Below are 16,077 nucleotides of genomic sequence, written 5' to 3'. Positions count from 1 at the left end.
AACAGCGCGACAATCAGAGTACAACAGTGCAGATGCTGTGACTACACGGTTTTTGAAATAAAAATTACGTAGTTAAAGCGCGATTAAGAAAAACGTTGGTAGCTGTTAATACATTTTAGTATCATAAAGTTTCATTTAACGTAACTTCGTAATAATATGTCTAACACATAAGGAGGACTAACTTCCTGCCGGTCGGTGTGACCGAGCGGTTCTAGGCGCTTCAGTCTGGAACCGCGCGAACGCTACGGTCGCAGGTTCGAATCCTGCCTCGGGCATGGATGTGTGTGATGTCCTTAGGTTAGTTAGGTTTAAGTAGTTCTAAGTTCTAGGGGACTGATGACCTCAGATGTTATGTCCCATAGTGCTCAGAGCCATTTGAACCATTTTGACTGACTTCCAAGGGCATAACAACACAAGTGTACGTGTGCTGCGGCTTCTAACCAATCATCGTGTTTGTGTTTGCTTACATCAGGTTTATTCTTATGATGAACGGAGTATAGTTCCACTTTCTTAGATTTTTCGAATTTTGCACTAACACAAGTCGGCTTTTCCGCCATCTTTGGTTGTGATGTCAGAGGGATGGGAGAGAAGAATGGGGAATGAAATCTATCAATACTGCACAATGTCATAAGCCTAAGGGATTTCTGGCAACCATGCAGGCCCTGCTGAAACTGTCACCAACTACTTACAAACAGTCTGGAGGAAGATTCTCCTCGTTTAAAAATTGACGAATATTTAGGGACCAATGACGTGGAACTCCAGCTTGCTGGAATATTTAGTCGTGTTGCAGGTGTTCAAATTGTACATCATGCCCAGGTAGACATCACTGTTGAAGGCAACCTCAGTGAAAAAAAATGTACTGACAATACACTTGTACATAAGTCTGCACCCCATTTCACATGTAAAGTAAGAACAATCTGATCCCAATATACGAACATTACGACGTACCAGTTCGCGATAAACATGAAACGTTGACTCACCAGAGGGACAAATCTTTTCCAAATTTCCTATCTTGTAATCGTAAAGACATGACGTTTGTTCCAAGATTTTACACTCTGTTGTTCGTGATATTGCCTACTCTCTGGCCACCGTATGGACTGATTTTGTAGGACCTCCCATACTTTCCGTACGTGGATGTCTGAAACACAGAGGAAAACCGCCCCCTGATCGCAGAAAACACGATCTGTTTCCATCAATGACGTACGCCAAGCAGAATAGTAGATAGGGATGGTAGGTTCCTTCCATGTCACGTTCATAGGTTCCGTTGCGCTTGAGCGTTGTATTTCGTGTCTACAAACCGGGTTATACACTGAGCTTTTTCCTGTGGCGCCCAAAAATTTCGTCAAATCTGTGAGACCTGAATAATACAAAACTATATGTATTATCTTGTCTCATGATGAAAATGTGTTATTATCTAGTATAATTTTAAAGTTATGAAAGTCTAAATTAGTAAAGATATTTTATAAACACCATTATTATTATTATTATTATTACAATAGTAAGCACAGCAAATAAAATCACCACATTAGACTTTTTTTTATTTTGTCCCTACTGGGACACTTCCAAGCGTCTAGTAAAGTAGCCTTTGTAGTTGGGTTTTACTGTCAGTGGATTTCAGGTGGAAACCGATGTTTTGTCACTACTCCCAGTATACCGTGAACCGTAGGGATCACTTTCAATGGATTACAGAACAGTAGAGTCTGCTATCATGCAGGGTGGCAATGTCAACGGAAAAAGCTTTCTTTTTCATCAAAGCTGTGGTGTCTGGTGTACTGTGTTCCAATATTCGATCTGCCTGAAGTGGAAAGAACCAAAGTAATTTGGTATGTTTGTTTTCGACAACTTTTTCTGGCTTGTGGTCCCACCAGTTTCTTGCCACCAGTAGATGGTAATATTGGGCTACATTTCCGTGAATCATTCGTGCCACAGCCTTGTACCTCTTCTTATAATCAGCATGAGCGATTTTTTTGCAAAAGCTCAAGATATGGTCAGTTGTGTAGTCAGCTTCTTTACAGAGCCTGCACTCTGGCTCTTTTGCTGATTTCTCTAGTCTGACTCTGAAAGTGTTAGTTTTGATGGCTTTTTTCTGTTTGACAGCAATTAATCCTTTAGTTTCCTTCTTTAGGATTGTGTTGGTCAGCCAAGACCAGGTCTATCCTTACCTGCTTTGCGTTTGATCTTCTCCAGTCTTCTCCAAAAACTGCCCATGCCGTGCTTTATCGCGCAGGCCGACAATACGACATTGGAGTGCAGCCTTCCGGCATTGAGTCTTCGTTTGCTGTACTTTGAGAAGCCTTTTGTAGCCGATTTCAGTCAGAGCTGACTCTTGACTACTTCTCACGTATGCTGCCAATCCATGCTTCTCTTCTTCCACTGTCAGTCTCAATTGCAAATTGCCTCTACTTCTCTCGACAAGTACAGACTGATGACGTCACAATAACGGTGAGCCACATGGTTAATTGTCATGTGTTTTCTTGTCCTGATTGTCCAATTCTACTTGTGCACAGTTCACGATGCCCACAGTCTATGAGATAAGAGGCATGGTCCAGGCATTGCTTGCCTTGATGGTAAAGCTGTCATTCATTTTGCATCTCAATATTTATTTTATTTTATTTTATTTTATTTATTTATTTATTTTTTTTTTTTTTTGCGTGCTGGTTGTACTCTTTGCTGACCACACTTTCTACATGCTCAAGCTTTATGTTGTCATAATGTAAAGTGCTTAGGTTTTTGTACCCTTTCCTCTTAAGGCCCTTGATGGTTTGCCCATCTGGCATTCTGATGCCTTCACTTTCTGAGGTTTTGCCCTTCCTTAGCGTCAATGTGGCGCTCTTGTCTAAGCCGAATTTTACGTTGATGTCATTGGTGATTCGGGTGTTATTATCCAGAGACTGTATCTCAATTTCAGTTTTTTTGTGGAGCTTAAATTAATTCGTGTGCAAGAGGTGTGATAATTTCTGATAACTTCTCGTTGTTTAATGACCTGGTTTGTTTTCTGTTGGATGGTTGACAGTGGGACAAAGGCAATAATGAACAGATGAACAGCGGGAATGGAGGAGGGGGGAGACAAAATGTTCCATTGTAAAACGCCTCTCTTCATGCTTAGTAATCTTTAATATTATTTTCTGAGAAATAGTTCTCTCTCCCATTGCTCCACCGGATTTTCTGTGAAATTCCTGACGTTTTCGCTGACACTACAGATTCCCAGGAACTGAATGATCCAAATAGGTGGTAGTGAATCAAAGGCTTTCTTGTAGTCTATCCAGGTCATGTCTAGATTTATTTTTCAACTTTTTCAGTTCTCCAGGATCATTTTGTCGTAGTCTTTCGTGTCCAATGTTCTTCGCTTGTTACCCTCATGCTCTACTGATCTGATGTTTTGTTGTTTCCTTAAGTAAATTTCTCAGTTCTGTCAGTGATGATGAACGTGGTGGCCCAAAATTTCAGGGTATTACCCCTTCAACTGCGTCCTTCTGTATTAAGTTTTTTTCTAGTCGTTATTTCTTCATTTATGTTTTCTGTCTACAGATTTGCGTTAAACAATTCGACCATTTTCTCACGTTAACTGCTCATGTATCTGATCCAGAATCCGTCCGGTTGATCGTCCCACGCGCTGTCCAGTTCTTCACTTCCTTCACTCCTTCGTCGGTCATTTCAAGCGTTATCTCCAGCTGTTGCAGTCTTTTGTTAGAAAATTTATTCTCAAAGTCCTCTGTCTACCCAGCAGATTAGATGCAGTCGCCGGCCGGAGTGGCCGTGCGGTTCTAGGCGCTGCAGTCTGGAACCGAGCGACCGCTGCAGTCGCAGGTTCGAATCCTGCCACGGGCATGGATGTGTGTGATGTCCTTCGGTTAGTTAGGTTTAATTAGTTCTAAGTTCTAGGCGACTGATGACCTGAGAAGTTAAGTCGCATAGTGCTCAGAGCCATTTGAACCATTTTTTTTAGTTGCAGTCTTTTACAGTTTTTTAGATAACTGTTCCAGAACTGGCTTTGTTTCCTCATTCTCAGGTTTTCCCAGTTTAGTGTCTGGTGTTGATTCAGGATCCGGTAGAACTTTGACTTACTGGACTGGAAGATTTGATTTTGCCTGTACTAGGTGATTCTGAGCTCGTATCTTTCGATTTTTCTGGCTGTTAAAATTATCGTTATTCTTGTTATTATTACTATCATTAGTATTATAATTACAATTAACATATGTACTGCTCATATACCATGCAGATTGTAATGATGTCTGATCAGACGTAAAGAGGTCTTAAAGAAACGGATCTCGCAAGGAGATATAAATACATAAAAGAGTAAATAAGTTTCCTTCTTGGGGTTCTTATTTTTACAAACTATAGTATATGTTATAATCATAAAAGCAGAGAGAGACCACGCCAGTCCTACTGAATTCTTCTCGGGTTATCAGCCGTTTCAATGAGTTTCGTACTCATCATCTTCTGGTGAAGATAAAGTTGCGACAAGACGACGCCACCACTCGGCTGATAACCCGAGAAGAATTCATCAGTGAAAAACGCCGAGAAAGACTGCAATCGCATACACGTCAGTCCTTCCTTTGCTCACTTAGGGTGGATGTGATCTGACAGGCGATGTGACTTTCACATGCTCTGTTTTGTATTTGCTTCTTAGTCGCTGCTGTCGAAGCGTCCATTAACGATCTTGACATCGGTTGTCACTCATCTGTATGAGGGACAGACGGACTTGCTCGTCAAAGTAAGCTAGTTAAACGATTTACGTGCTCAGTTGCAAGCAATAACACACAATTTTCTGTCACTGTTTTACGAATATGGATATATTTTCTGCATGTACCTGTTATTTTCAATATACTAGATGAGAGAAGCACCTAAATCTGCAGCCTGCTTCAGTAATAATACTCACAATAATGATAGTAATGTGGGTTACACGTTTTCTTCTTTCGGCGGAAAAGCGAACGATGTCAACGGTATTTTACATAAAACATATGTGTTTTGCATAAAACACTAGTGTTTGTGTTAGTTCTTCTAGTAATGAAAAAGCGCTGGATTCTTCTAACGTAGTGTCAAATCCTGTTCGCCTCTCATCTTCTCTCGTATTTTTCTTTTTTAACCGGGAATCCGTGAGTTGTGGGTTGTAGCCAAAATGAGAGGGAAAAACTATGAGTCATGTTTCTTACATGACTCTTGAAGATATCTGCTGCAATAGAAGCTATATGCGACGTGCCGCAGCGTGATAATCTGTTCTTTATATACTCTTGTGACTTAAGTTCTCACTCAAAAATAATAGCCTACGTAACGAACAATGAGTGACTTGATAGCACAAGTACAGTGCAAACGCTGCTTTGAGGATCCCTAATCTTTACGTGACACTGTGACAACAGAGATAGAACTGCTGATAAAGCCCTCTACTGCATTTATTACGACGCGTATGTCGGACACTAGTATAAATAAGATCTCTTTTCGGATCCAACTCCTTACTGTGCACTCTCTGACAGTACGGGAGGCAGCTGACGTCAGACATGAGCTCCACGTCATCACTGTCGCGAGAGGAATGTCGACAAATCGTCAAGAGGCACCTGCAGAGGGACGACTTCGAGTTGGCATGGTTTGCAGTGGCTCCCCTTAGCACAGACATGAAGGGCTTCATGGGCGATCACCTGAAGCTGCGCGTATCTGTCTCGCTAGGCGACAGGGAGAGGGAAGGTGCCAAGACCACCGAACTGCAGTTCTTTGTCAAGTCGGTGCCTCTAGATGACATCTACAGGAGGAATTTAGCAATGTCCACTACTGGCTATCAGAAGGAGATCCTCTTCTACGGTGATCTCCTTAGGGACGTGCAGAAACACCTGCGCTCTTCGGAGAACGAGGCAGCTGTGTACTTGGGCACCGTTCCTAAGTGCTACTACATGCGGCCGGATTTGCTGGTGTTGGAGGACCTGGCACTGGCCGGCTACCACATGCTGGACCCCAAGAAGCCACTGGACGTTCGGCAGTGCGAGTGCGTGCTGAAGGCGCTGGCGCGGTTCCACGCCACGTCCATCGTGTTCGAGGAGCGAGAGGGCCGGCGACTGTCTGATAAGTACCCGCTGCTTGCGGAGGAGTCTCTCTTCTGCAGGAAGCCGGACTCTCAACTTTACATCGCACACTCCATCAGCCGCCGCGATACGCACGATTTGCTGGACCTCGTACCTCGCTTCGCACCGGGTACGCCACACAACAGAACTTTACACAGTCTCCTCGACACTGCTATGGAATCAGTTTATGAACTCTTGAAACCAAGTGACAAGTAAGTCGTAGTCAGAAAAATATAGCTGTAGTATAGTCCGTCTGATGCAGGCTCTTTGTAACGGTTGTAAAGTACAAAAAGTGTGAGCTGCATCACCAGGTAAGTGCTGCGCCAAAAATAATGCAACGTTCGTAACTTCTTCACTAACTTATATAGTTCAAAGTGAAAATGTAGTTGCCGCGCCTCTAGACTTGCTGCTTGACTTTTTTTTTCAATTCCAATGCGTCAATATTGAAAATTACTACAACCGAAGACAAATTCTGCCTTTAGTATAATCTTTTCAATTCACTTTCAATAAAGAATTGTAATATATTTGCTAACCTGCCCTTTTCTAATATTTTAATAATTTCTTCTTTGATGTTATCATCTTTATTTTTAAACTGATCGAAACGAAGGATCAGGTCTCTACAGAAAAAGGGTTCGAAAAGTCGAGAACATAGTTCTGAATTAATGTGGTGATGTTTTATTCAACAAAGTAATCAGAAGGCGAGTGCTAGCGCAGCCCATGAAACTGGTACACCTCCGTAATACCGTGTAGAGCCCCCTGAGCACACAGAAGCACCGCAACACGATGTGATATGGACTCAGCTAATGTCTGAGGTAGTGCTGGAGGGAACTGAAACCATGAATCCTACACGGCTGTCCATAAATCCGTCAGAGGACGACAGGATGGAGATCTCTTCTGAGCAATACCGTTCAAGGCACCCCATATATGCTCAATAATGTTCATTTCTGGGGAGTCTGGTGACCAGCGGAAGTGTTTAAACTCGGAAGAGTGTTCCTGGAGGCACTCTGTAGCAATTCCGGAGGACGGGGTGTCGCACTGTCCTTCTGGAACTGCCCAAGTCCGTCGGAGTGCACGATGGACATGAATGGATGCAGGTGATCACACTGGACGCTTACGCACGTGTCACCCGTCAGAGTCGTATCTAGACGTATCAGTGGTCCCACATCACTCCAACAGCACGCGCCCCACACCATTAGAGAGCCTCCACCAGCTTGACCAGTCCTCTGCTGACATGAAGGGTCCATGGATTCATGAGGTTGTCTCCATACTCGTACACGCCCATCCGCTCGATACAATCTGAAACGAGACTCGTCCGACCAGGCAACAACAGTCATCAACAGTCCAATATCGATGTTGATGGGCCCAGGTGAGGCGTAATGCTTTGTGTCATGCAGTCATCAAGGCCACATGAGTGGGCCTTCGGCTCCGAAAGCCCATATCGGAGATGTTTCGTTGAATCGTTCACACGCTAACACTCGTTGACGGCCCATAGTTGAAACCTGCAGCAATTTGCGGAAGGGTTGCACTTCTGTCACGTTGAATGATTCTCTTCAGTCGTCATTGGTCCCGTTATTGCAGGATCTTTTTCCGGCCGCAGCGATGTGGGAGATTTGATGTTTGACCGGATTCCTGAATTCACAGTACGCTCGTGAAATGGGCGTACAGGAAAATTCCCACTTCATCGCTACTTCGGACAGGCTGTGTCCCGTCGCTCTTGCATCGACTGTAACACTACGTTCAGACCCACTTAAATCTTGATAAGCTGCCGTTGTAGCAAAAACTGCGCCGGACACTTGTCTTTTATGGCGTTGCCGAAAGCAGGGCCGTATTCTGCCTGTTTTCATATCTCTGTAATTGAATAAGCATGCCTATATCAGTTTCTTTCGCGCTTCAGTGTATTATCTATCTGACCCATATAAGAAAATTACTGGTGCCATCACCACTTGAGCCCTCGACTTAACTGACGCAAATTAAGTTCAGGTTGGCGACTGGATGCCACTTCACGCCAATAATGTTTCAGAAGACCTTGTTGTTCGCCACAGTTTTCTCTAAGCGAACACTAGCGCGGAACGTATTTCTGTCTAATGGTTCCTTTAGTGAAATCTTCAAAAGGATAACCGGAAAAATTTCGTATCCACATTGGCAATAATACAGTACCACTAATTTCAAGTTCCGTAACCACCTGAATGGTGCCTGGTCGAAAAAATATACAGCACTTGCGTCGTTCGTGTGTACTTATTGCAACCTTCACAGCAAAACAGTATCATTTACAACCTGAAATTATTCTGTCTCTCAAGAAGCATGTGCAGGCCAACCATTCCAGTGACACAGAATCAAAATCGAAACCAATGTCGATTACTGACAATCCTATAATCAAACGCATTCTACCAACTAAGTGAATAGTCACTCTACAGCAGTTAAACGTAATCCCTAAAGGACTCAACCTCCAAGCTGCTCCTAACGTAATTACTTAATTGATATATTGCCAAATTAACAATTACTTCTAACCTTATCAAAGTCCCGACATTAACAAAGTATTAGCATAACCTAGGCTAAAATCTTACTACATTAGCCTCAGTCACTTTAAGAACTATGTTATCGACGAGTGTTCAAATTGACAAGTAGACTTACGCGACCTCGTCATCAAACCCGGCTGTATCTGGAGCCGCACGGCCAGATACCTCCTGAATGGACCTACTTCCAAACAGGCACTACTTATTAAACCCATCTTAAAACCATGAGGAGCCATTAAAATTAATAAATGAACAGCACTAACATCTCTTCTAATTACTAAGTCATTGTGAATCTTCGGCCGTCGGATTTTGTTCTAACGGCCCACTGCAGGTCGGTAAGTTCTTTGCTCGCCGCGAAATAGACGGCAGCTCCTTTTTTTTCCACCATCTTTCTACAACATTTCATACACAACAAGTTATGAAACAAGAACAGTACATCACAATAATTATACATTCTCAGTACATTATCTTACAAATGATTTGTAATGAGTTGTGGCGGCAATCTGATCTATAACACACACCGCAATAAATTTTTGGCACGTTATAGAGCTTCCTCCTCGCCTCAGCGTGCTACAGAGCAGCTGTTAAACAAATTGTGTTTACTTATCTACTTATAGTTCTAGTAGCTTACTTCTTAAACCTTGGACACTATTTACGAGACTGTATTTTATAGTAAGCACTATTGAACATTACCTCAAAAAATAGGTGGCGTGGGAAGACAAGCTAAACATTTCACCTATTCCTTAAAAATGCACCTCTTATTTTTCCAAGTTTATAGCTGTAGAGGTATCGCAAACAATAAATATGTAAATTAACGTCAGCTTCTCCTAAAATCCTTAGGTCATAAGGATTTGTGACTGCTGTTGACGGTAACCAATTTGGCCTTCAGGAACCTCGTTACTGTTGAATATAACCGTCCTCTCCGCCTCCTCCACTTTTAAACGTCCCATGTCAGGTTTCTTGTTCTTGTAGACTCTTCTTTTCTAGTGAGGTGTGGATGATTTCCTAAGGTCATGGCCGGCCGGAGTGGCCGAGCGGTTAAAGGCGCTGCAGTCTGGAACCGCACGACCGCTACGGTCGCAGGCTCGAATCCTGCTTCGGGCATGGATGTGTGTGATGTCCTTTGGTTAGTTAGGTTTAAGTAGTTCTAAGTTCTAGGGGACTTATGACCACAGCAGTTGAGTCCCATAGTGCTCCGAGCCATTTGAACCAACCTAAGGTCATGTAACTATCATTCTGCAGTAAACCTATGAATAATACCTTGACTTAGGAGAAGAAAGAAAGGAAAATTACGAATTGACATCAGAGCCGAAGAAGAATGAAGACAGGTCCCAAAGACTGGTTACACCTTCCTCCAAGGATTCTCACCCTGGGCGTTTCTTCAGTGGGAGCCGGAGTATGAAGATGACTGTCGACCCTACAGACCTATCATACCCAGTGTTACAGCATCAGGCCCCGAAAGTAGCCCTGATCCTCACTATTGTATAATCCACTAACTGCTGTAACTCAGGTCTACTCCTTTACAGTTCGGAGATTGCTCTCCTCTATTCAGTCCATCGTAATTACTTCAATCTTAAGGATCTCTATATGTTCCTGTTGAAATTAACCACTGGGCTTAACAACAACGTCTTTAAGAATGTGTACACAATACCAGTGTTGCCTAGCAATTACTGTTCGATAAAATTGGTCAACTAATATCTATCACGCTCATCGACTGCTTCAAGAAGTCTATGCTCTGAAAACAATATATTATACAGTTCTGATTTTATAAGCTTACACTCTGTTAGCTAGAAAAGGTACTTTAATAATTCCCTGTACTCTGCGGCTTCAGTGAAATACCTAGGAACCTTTACTGCTCGCTTCATTGAACCAAAATTCACACTTCATACTTTTGGTACGCTTGAAGTCTGCGTCCTTCAACTTTGAACTTCTTTGGACTCTCTTATATTCTAATTTTATTCTACTTTACTTTAACGTGCTAGATTACACTTTTCTGAAACGTTTGCACCTATAAAGTGACCTCCTCGTCGTCTGTTTAAACATAGTTTTCCGTCTTATGGTGTTAACGCTTAACCACAATGCTTTGATTCGTACGTAATTCTTTAATAGTGACAGATACAAATCAAATTTCCACATCCTCTTTACCATAACTGTATCATTCATTTCACATGCACACGTAAACACTTTGATTGAGAACCCTCCTAAAATGAACTCGCTAATGAATCAACTTCATCACCAATCTCTTCCAGCCGACTTCCTACTGTCGTTGCTACAATCTGAATATAAGGTGTATTCCCTTACGCACTGCAAGTGATACTTTCCTACTTCCTTATCTTAATTCATTTTCCTTAAGAGCACTGTGGTATGACGTGCTATGTCCTTTAATCAGAACGGTCCATCAGACATGTAGATATTCTGTTTTATCCATCAACCTATCTCCTTTCACTTTTCTTCCATCAATCTTGCTAGAAGCCATCCCTGTGCTGTCAGGCTGGAGATCGCCGAGAATTCTTTCTAAGTCCTCTAAGAACGTTCGCCACTTGATATATAAATTTTTGAAACAGTAAGTAAGGCTAAAAAAACCGCATTCATGCTATATTCGTTGGACCGTGTTACCTTACATATGATGTTTAATAATTAACACAATTTAAACATTTTATAGATCCTACAGTTCTAATACAGCTTGAGCCTAAGTTCACTTCTCTCATGGTAAACGTTTCCTAGGTTTGTCGGCAGGCATTTTATTCATTCACTGGTTCATCCAAATAAAAAGCTTGATGTAAGTGATACTGTACAAAATTCCTAGCCGTCCCAACTCTCGTTATACCTCTAAGGACCAAAGAGTTCTCGCCCCTGTTTCTGTTGAGCATTTTCTGACCAGTATCTGGGTTTAAAGGCTCTAGAAAGGCTTTATAAAATCTTTCTAAATTCATCATTCCCACTGCAAAGTGTGTTCTTATTAACGATTAACAATATACCATATACTCTTTTTACGGCACCGAGTAAAAGGTAAATTTCCCTGAAAACAGTTAAAAAAATAATTGGATGGACAATTCCTTCGGCTTAAACGAGATAAATTATTCCCATCATTTTTTATCGCTTGCTTCAACTCCTCCAACCTGTCCCATGCACTCATATCTGATGTATACGTTTGCGTTCTGTCTGCATTATTGGCTGGTTCAAATGGCTCTGAGCACTATGGGACTCAACTGCTGAGGTCATCAGTCCCCTAGAACTTAGAACTACTTAAACCTAACTAACCTAAGGACATCACAAACATCCATGCCCGAGGCAGGATTCGAACCTGCGACCGTAGCGGTCTTGCGGTTCCAGACTGCAGCGCCTTTAACCGCACGGCCACTTCGGCCGGCTGTCTGCATTATTGTACAACGATGTTTGGATCTCAGAATCTGTGATATCATTATGATTATATGAACTACTTGCGTCCCTGATAGCTGAGTTGACGTTAGACAAATATCTGTACTTAAACCAGACACCCTTTCCACATTATTCTTACTTCAGAGAAGAGCAAGTCTGCTTTCAAAATCTTTTCGGTTGACCACCTTTGTGCCCTTTCTATAAATCCACGACTTTATTTAAGTGGCCGGCCGTGGTGGCCGAGCGGTTCTAGGCCCTACAGTCTGAAACCGCGCGACCGCTACGGTCGCAGGTTCGAATCCTGCCTCGGGCATGGATGTTTGTGATGTCCTTAGGTTAGTTAGGTTTAAGTAGTTCTAAGTTCTAGGGGACTGATGACCTCAGCAGTTGAGTCCCATAGTGCTCAGAGCCATTTGAACCATTATTTAAGTCTCTACTCTAAGTTTTCATTTGCTTATTATTTTCTTATATCTATTCCATTACATCTTTCAAGACTGACAGACATGTCCCGAGCCTCTTTAACCTCTTCAGTCTCCCCGAGAAGTGTCCCTACCTCACAAATGTTTTCTACTACACTACAATGTTCACATCAACAGTTTCACATTTCTTGCTAAATTTTGTGCGCAATATTTGTCTACTTCTCTTCGCATCATCCAATCCGTTTTTCAATTCTGTCTTTAACTCTTCGGGTCCGTCCTTTAACACATTTTGACCCACAAAAAATTATGCAGTCATTCGTCTAAACTTCTTCCTCCATTTCTAATACTAGAACAAAACCAAACTATTTTTAAATATTCACCATCGTTATCAGTATTATAACGTAGTCTCAAGTTCGTAACACCCGCTACATTATCCAATAACAACTTCGAAATATTAACACACTAGAACTAGTAAACCAACAAACCTCTTAAAGAATACAAAATTAATATATTCTTGAAACAAGGAAATCACTCTGATGTTTGTATAATTATAAAACATTCTGAATATTCAATGTTTCTTTTAAGTTCTTTGTTACTCCGTGTCATCGTCTCGTAGTGTTGCTGCATTTCTGTCCGTGCTGTGGCGAACGTTCGCTGCTAGGAGCGCCACCAGACTCACGCTACTCTGTGGTACAGTTAGCAGCCCGAGACAGAACGTACAGCTATTGCTTAAGCATTGATACTATTACTTTCATTAGATTTAACTAAGTTTCATTAAATAGCTGGGTCTACCATTACTTATAAATTACTTCCTATTCAACATTGGTTGAAGGGTTCCATTATTATTTGAATTTTAAAAAGACACACACACACACACACACACACACACACACACAGGGACCATAATGTTAAACTTCAGTTTAATTTTTTCTAGTAATGTCTAGTATAGGGAAGACGTTCCACACCCAAATAGTATATACGATTATTGTTCTTCCTAAAAAAATTGTTTTTAGTTCATTCGATATCAAACTGGTGGTTCAGAATGTATTCGTGTTAGAATACATACTGTAACGCAGGATAGGCAAAATTTCTGAAAATTATACGCGAAGGTTAAGTTCTGTTATATACTGTAAACATACCCCTTTCCAAAACAGCATTTATTTTTAATGTTTTATTGAACGTATCAGCATCTTTGGTGTAAACTTCACTTTTTCGTGAAATGATTCTAAGCTTTTTGAGTTCTTAAAGTGATGGCATGCTGTTAGTACTATAATATTCTTAAACATCCCCTAACAACTAATTACCAGCGTAATACTGTCACTTTTAACTGTAGTTATCGGGAAACCATTGGAAGCCTCAATTAACATAGATAGGTATGTCTGGCTGAAGCCATCAGCAATCCTACGCCAATCGTCTTAAGAAATCGTTAGCATCTATTTCTTTTTGTACAGTTTGCATCAATAATATAATGGTAATGGAACTAGTCTTTTCATATTTCAACACGCTCTCTTACGCAGGACTGATAACAATAGGCTAATGGAATCGGTCTAGTTAAGTTTCTGATAGACACATACAGCAGCGTCGTCGAACTTATACCGCGTCATTGAAAAGGAGTAAATAATTTTTTATCCCTGTCTTTGTTCATGAAAAATTCCAAATTTATCGCCCCATTACGGATTCAATGACGCTGTTATCAACCAATCCTAATGTATTTTAAGGTTTAAGACTACAAATTACCATATTATTCATGTTTCCATCTTTATCGTAGCACAAAAAACAGTAACACAGTCTTTTGTCAATGCTTACGTCAACTTGGAGGCAAAGATTTACCTATTAACAGAGTTAGTGATACAGTATTTTCTCTTATTGAATGTCTGTCCCCACGATTCGTAAATATCTTTTAATATATTCTTTTATTTTATATTATCGTCCTTTTAGGATTCAACAGTATTTTTATACGTCTCTTATTTTTAACAAACTTTCAGTATATTATTTTTCTCCTCTCCTTACGTTTTTCGTTATCATTACGTCAATAAAGAAAATACTAGACAGCAAAGATCCTCTCTGTCTTTGCTCTAATCTCTCCAGAGGTCACTTTCAGAAAAGAACAGTAATATCTTTTCCTACTCTTCCCTTTACTTAATATATTCATATTCCCTTATTTCTATGATGTTACGAGGGCTGTTCAGTAACAAATGATCATAATTTTCTATGGCCACAATTTCTCGAGGTAAAATTTAATCTTATGACATTCTGTTAGCTTAATGTGCAACGAACACGCTGTAGTAGTTCCATTGTTGGGATGCCTGGTTCCCACCTGTAAGATGCAGGCAGGGTCAGACATGTTCAGTATCGCCTACCGCTGCAAGGGAGTTAACACGCGAGGAACAACATGCGGCTTTGAAATTCTGCTTTCGTCTCAACACATCTTCAGCTGAGGCCTATACAATGTTACAGGAGACCTATGGAGAATCTTTTCTTCCCTACAGCACAGCTCAAAGGTGGTTTAAAATGTTTAAAGAGGGGAGACGATCAATTTAAAAGGAAGGTGGGCCCGGTGCTCCAGTTGCTACTCTTACGGAAGAAAACGTCAACACTGCTGCTGTTATTGTGAGAGAGGATCGACGAATTACGTTAAGATCACCTTCTGAAATACTGAACATTTGATTGGGTGCCACCCACACGTTGGTGACAGAAAAATTACACGTTACACGTGTTCGTGCGCGATGGTTTCCAAGACCGTTGATTCCTGAACAAAAGGACATTCACGTGCCGGTCTGCATGTAGTTCAAGTTGATGTTAGAGGAAGATCCGGAGTTTCTTTCAAATTTAATCACTGCTGATGAAACTTGGCTACATCATTTTGATCCTGAGAGCAAATAGCAAAATTCAGTGTGGAAATCTCCTGCATCACCAACGCCCCGGAAAAGCAAAAGTGGTTGCTTCTGCTGGGAATGTTATGGTCATCTCAGTCTTTGACATTCGTGGAATGGTTTATCAGCATGTTGTACCTGCACGCACATCAGTAATTGGACAATACTACAGGGATGTCCTGGAAACATTGCAAAAGCCCATATCAGGCGTAAAAGACGACACTTCCGAGAAGCAGGCTGGATGCTGCACCTCGATAATGCGCGGCCGCATATTGCCAATGTTGTTGCTGAATATCTTGCAAAAATCAACGAGAAGCGCATCCCTCACCTTCCCTATAGTCCGAATTTGGCCCCATGTGACTTTTTGCTATTCCCCAACATGAAGAAAAGCCTTCGCGGGAGGCATTATCAATCATCAGAAGCAGTGGTGAAGGCTGTGGAGGCGATTTTGAAGGACCTCTCTGAATATGGTTTCCAGCTTATATTTGAAGACTGGCAGAAACACTGGGACAAGTGCACCGCATTCATGGGAGACTACTTTGAGGAGGACTATCAAAATTATGAGGATGAGTAAAGATATGTCGTCACAGAAAAATATGATCATTCTTCATTGAAAAGCCCGCCTGCTAATCTTTACTTTTAAATTGATCAGAATCAAGGATCAGAGTTATAGAAAAAAGAGACTGAAAAGACGGGAATCTAGTTTTGAATTGATGTGGCGAACTTCTATTTAACACAGTAAATTATACAGCAACAAATCTGTAGACGAGTGCCATCGTACCCCGAACCTATTATCTATCTGGCTAGTGCCACGTCCACTTTAACCGTCGAGTTAACACATGCA

At 41.4% G+C, this 16,077-nt stretch overlaps 1 protein-coding gene across 1 annotated transcript in view; it reads left to right on the top strand.

Moving 5' to 3' along the window:
• Positions 1 to 5,470: 5,470 nt before the first annotated feature.
• LOC124596290 overlaps positions 5,471 to 16,077 on the top strand; it is a 75,203-nt gene continuing 64,596 nt past the window's right edge. Inside the window, exon 1 of the mRNA XM_047135382.1 lies at positions 5,471 to 6,262. Coding sequence (XP_046991338.1) covers positions 5,496 to 6,262 — 767 coding nt within the window. The 5' untranslated portion in view covers positions 5,471 to 5,495. The remainder of the gene's footprint in view (positions 6,263 to 16,077) is intronic.

The sequence above is a fragment of the Schistocerca americana genome, chromosome 2 (assembly GCF_021461395.2).
Source record: "Schistocerca americana isolate TAMUIC-IGC-003095 chromosome 2, iqSchAmer2.1, whole genome shotgun sequence".
NCBI lineage: Eukaryota > Metazoa > Arthropoda > Insecta > Orthoptera > Acrididae > Schistocerca > Schistocerca americana.
This window is presented reverse-complemented; position numbering and strand designations above follow the sequence as displayed.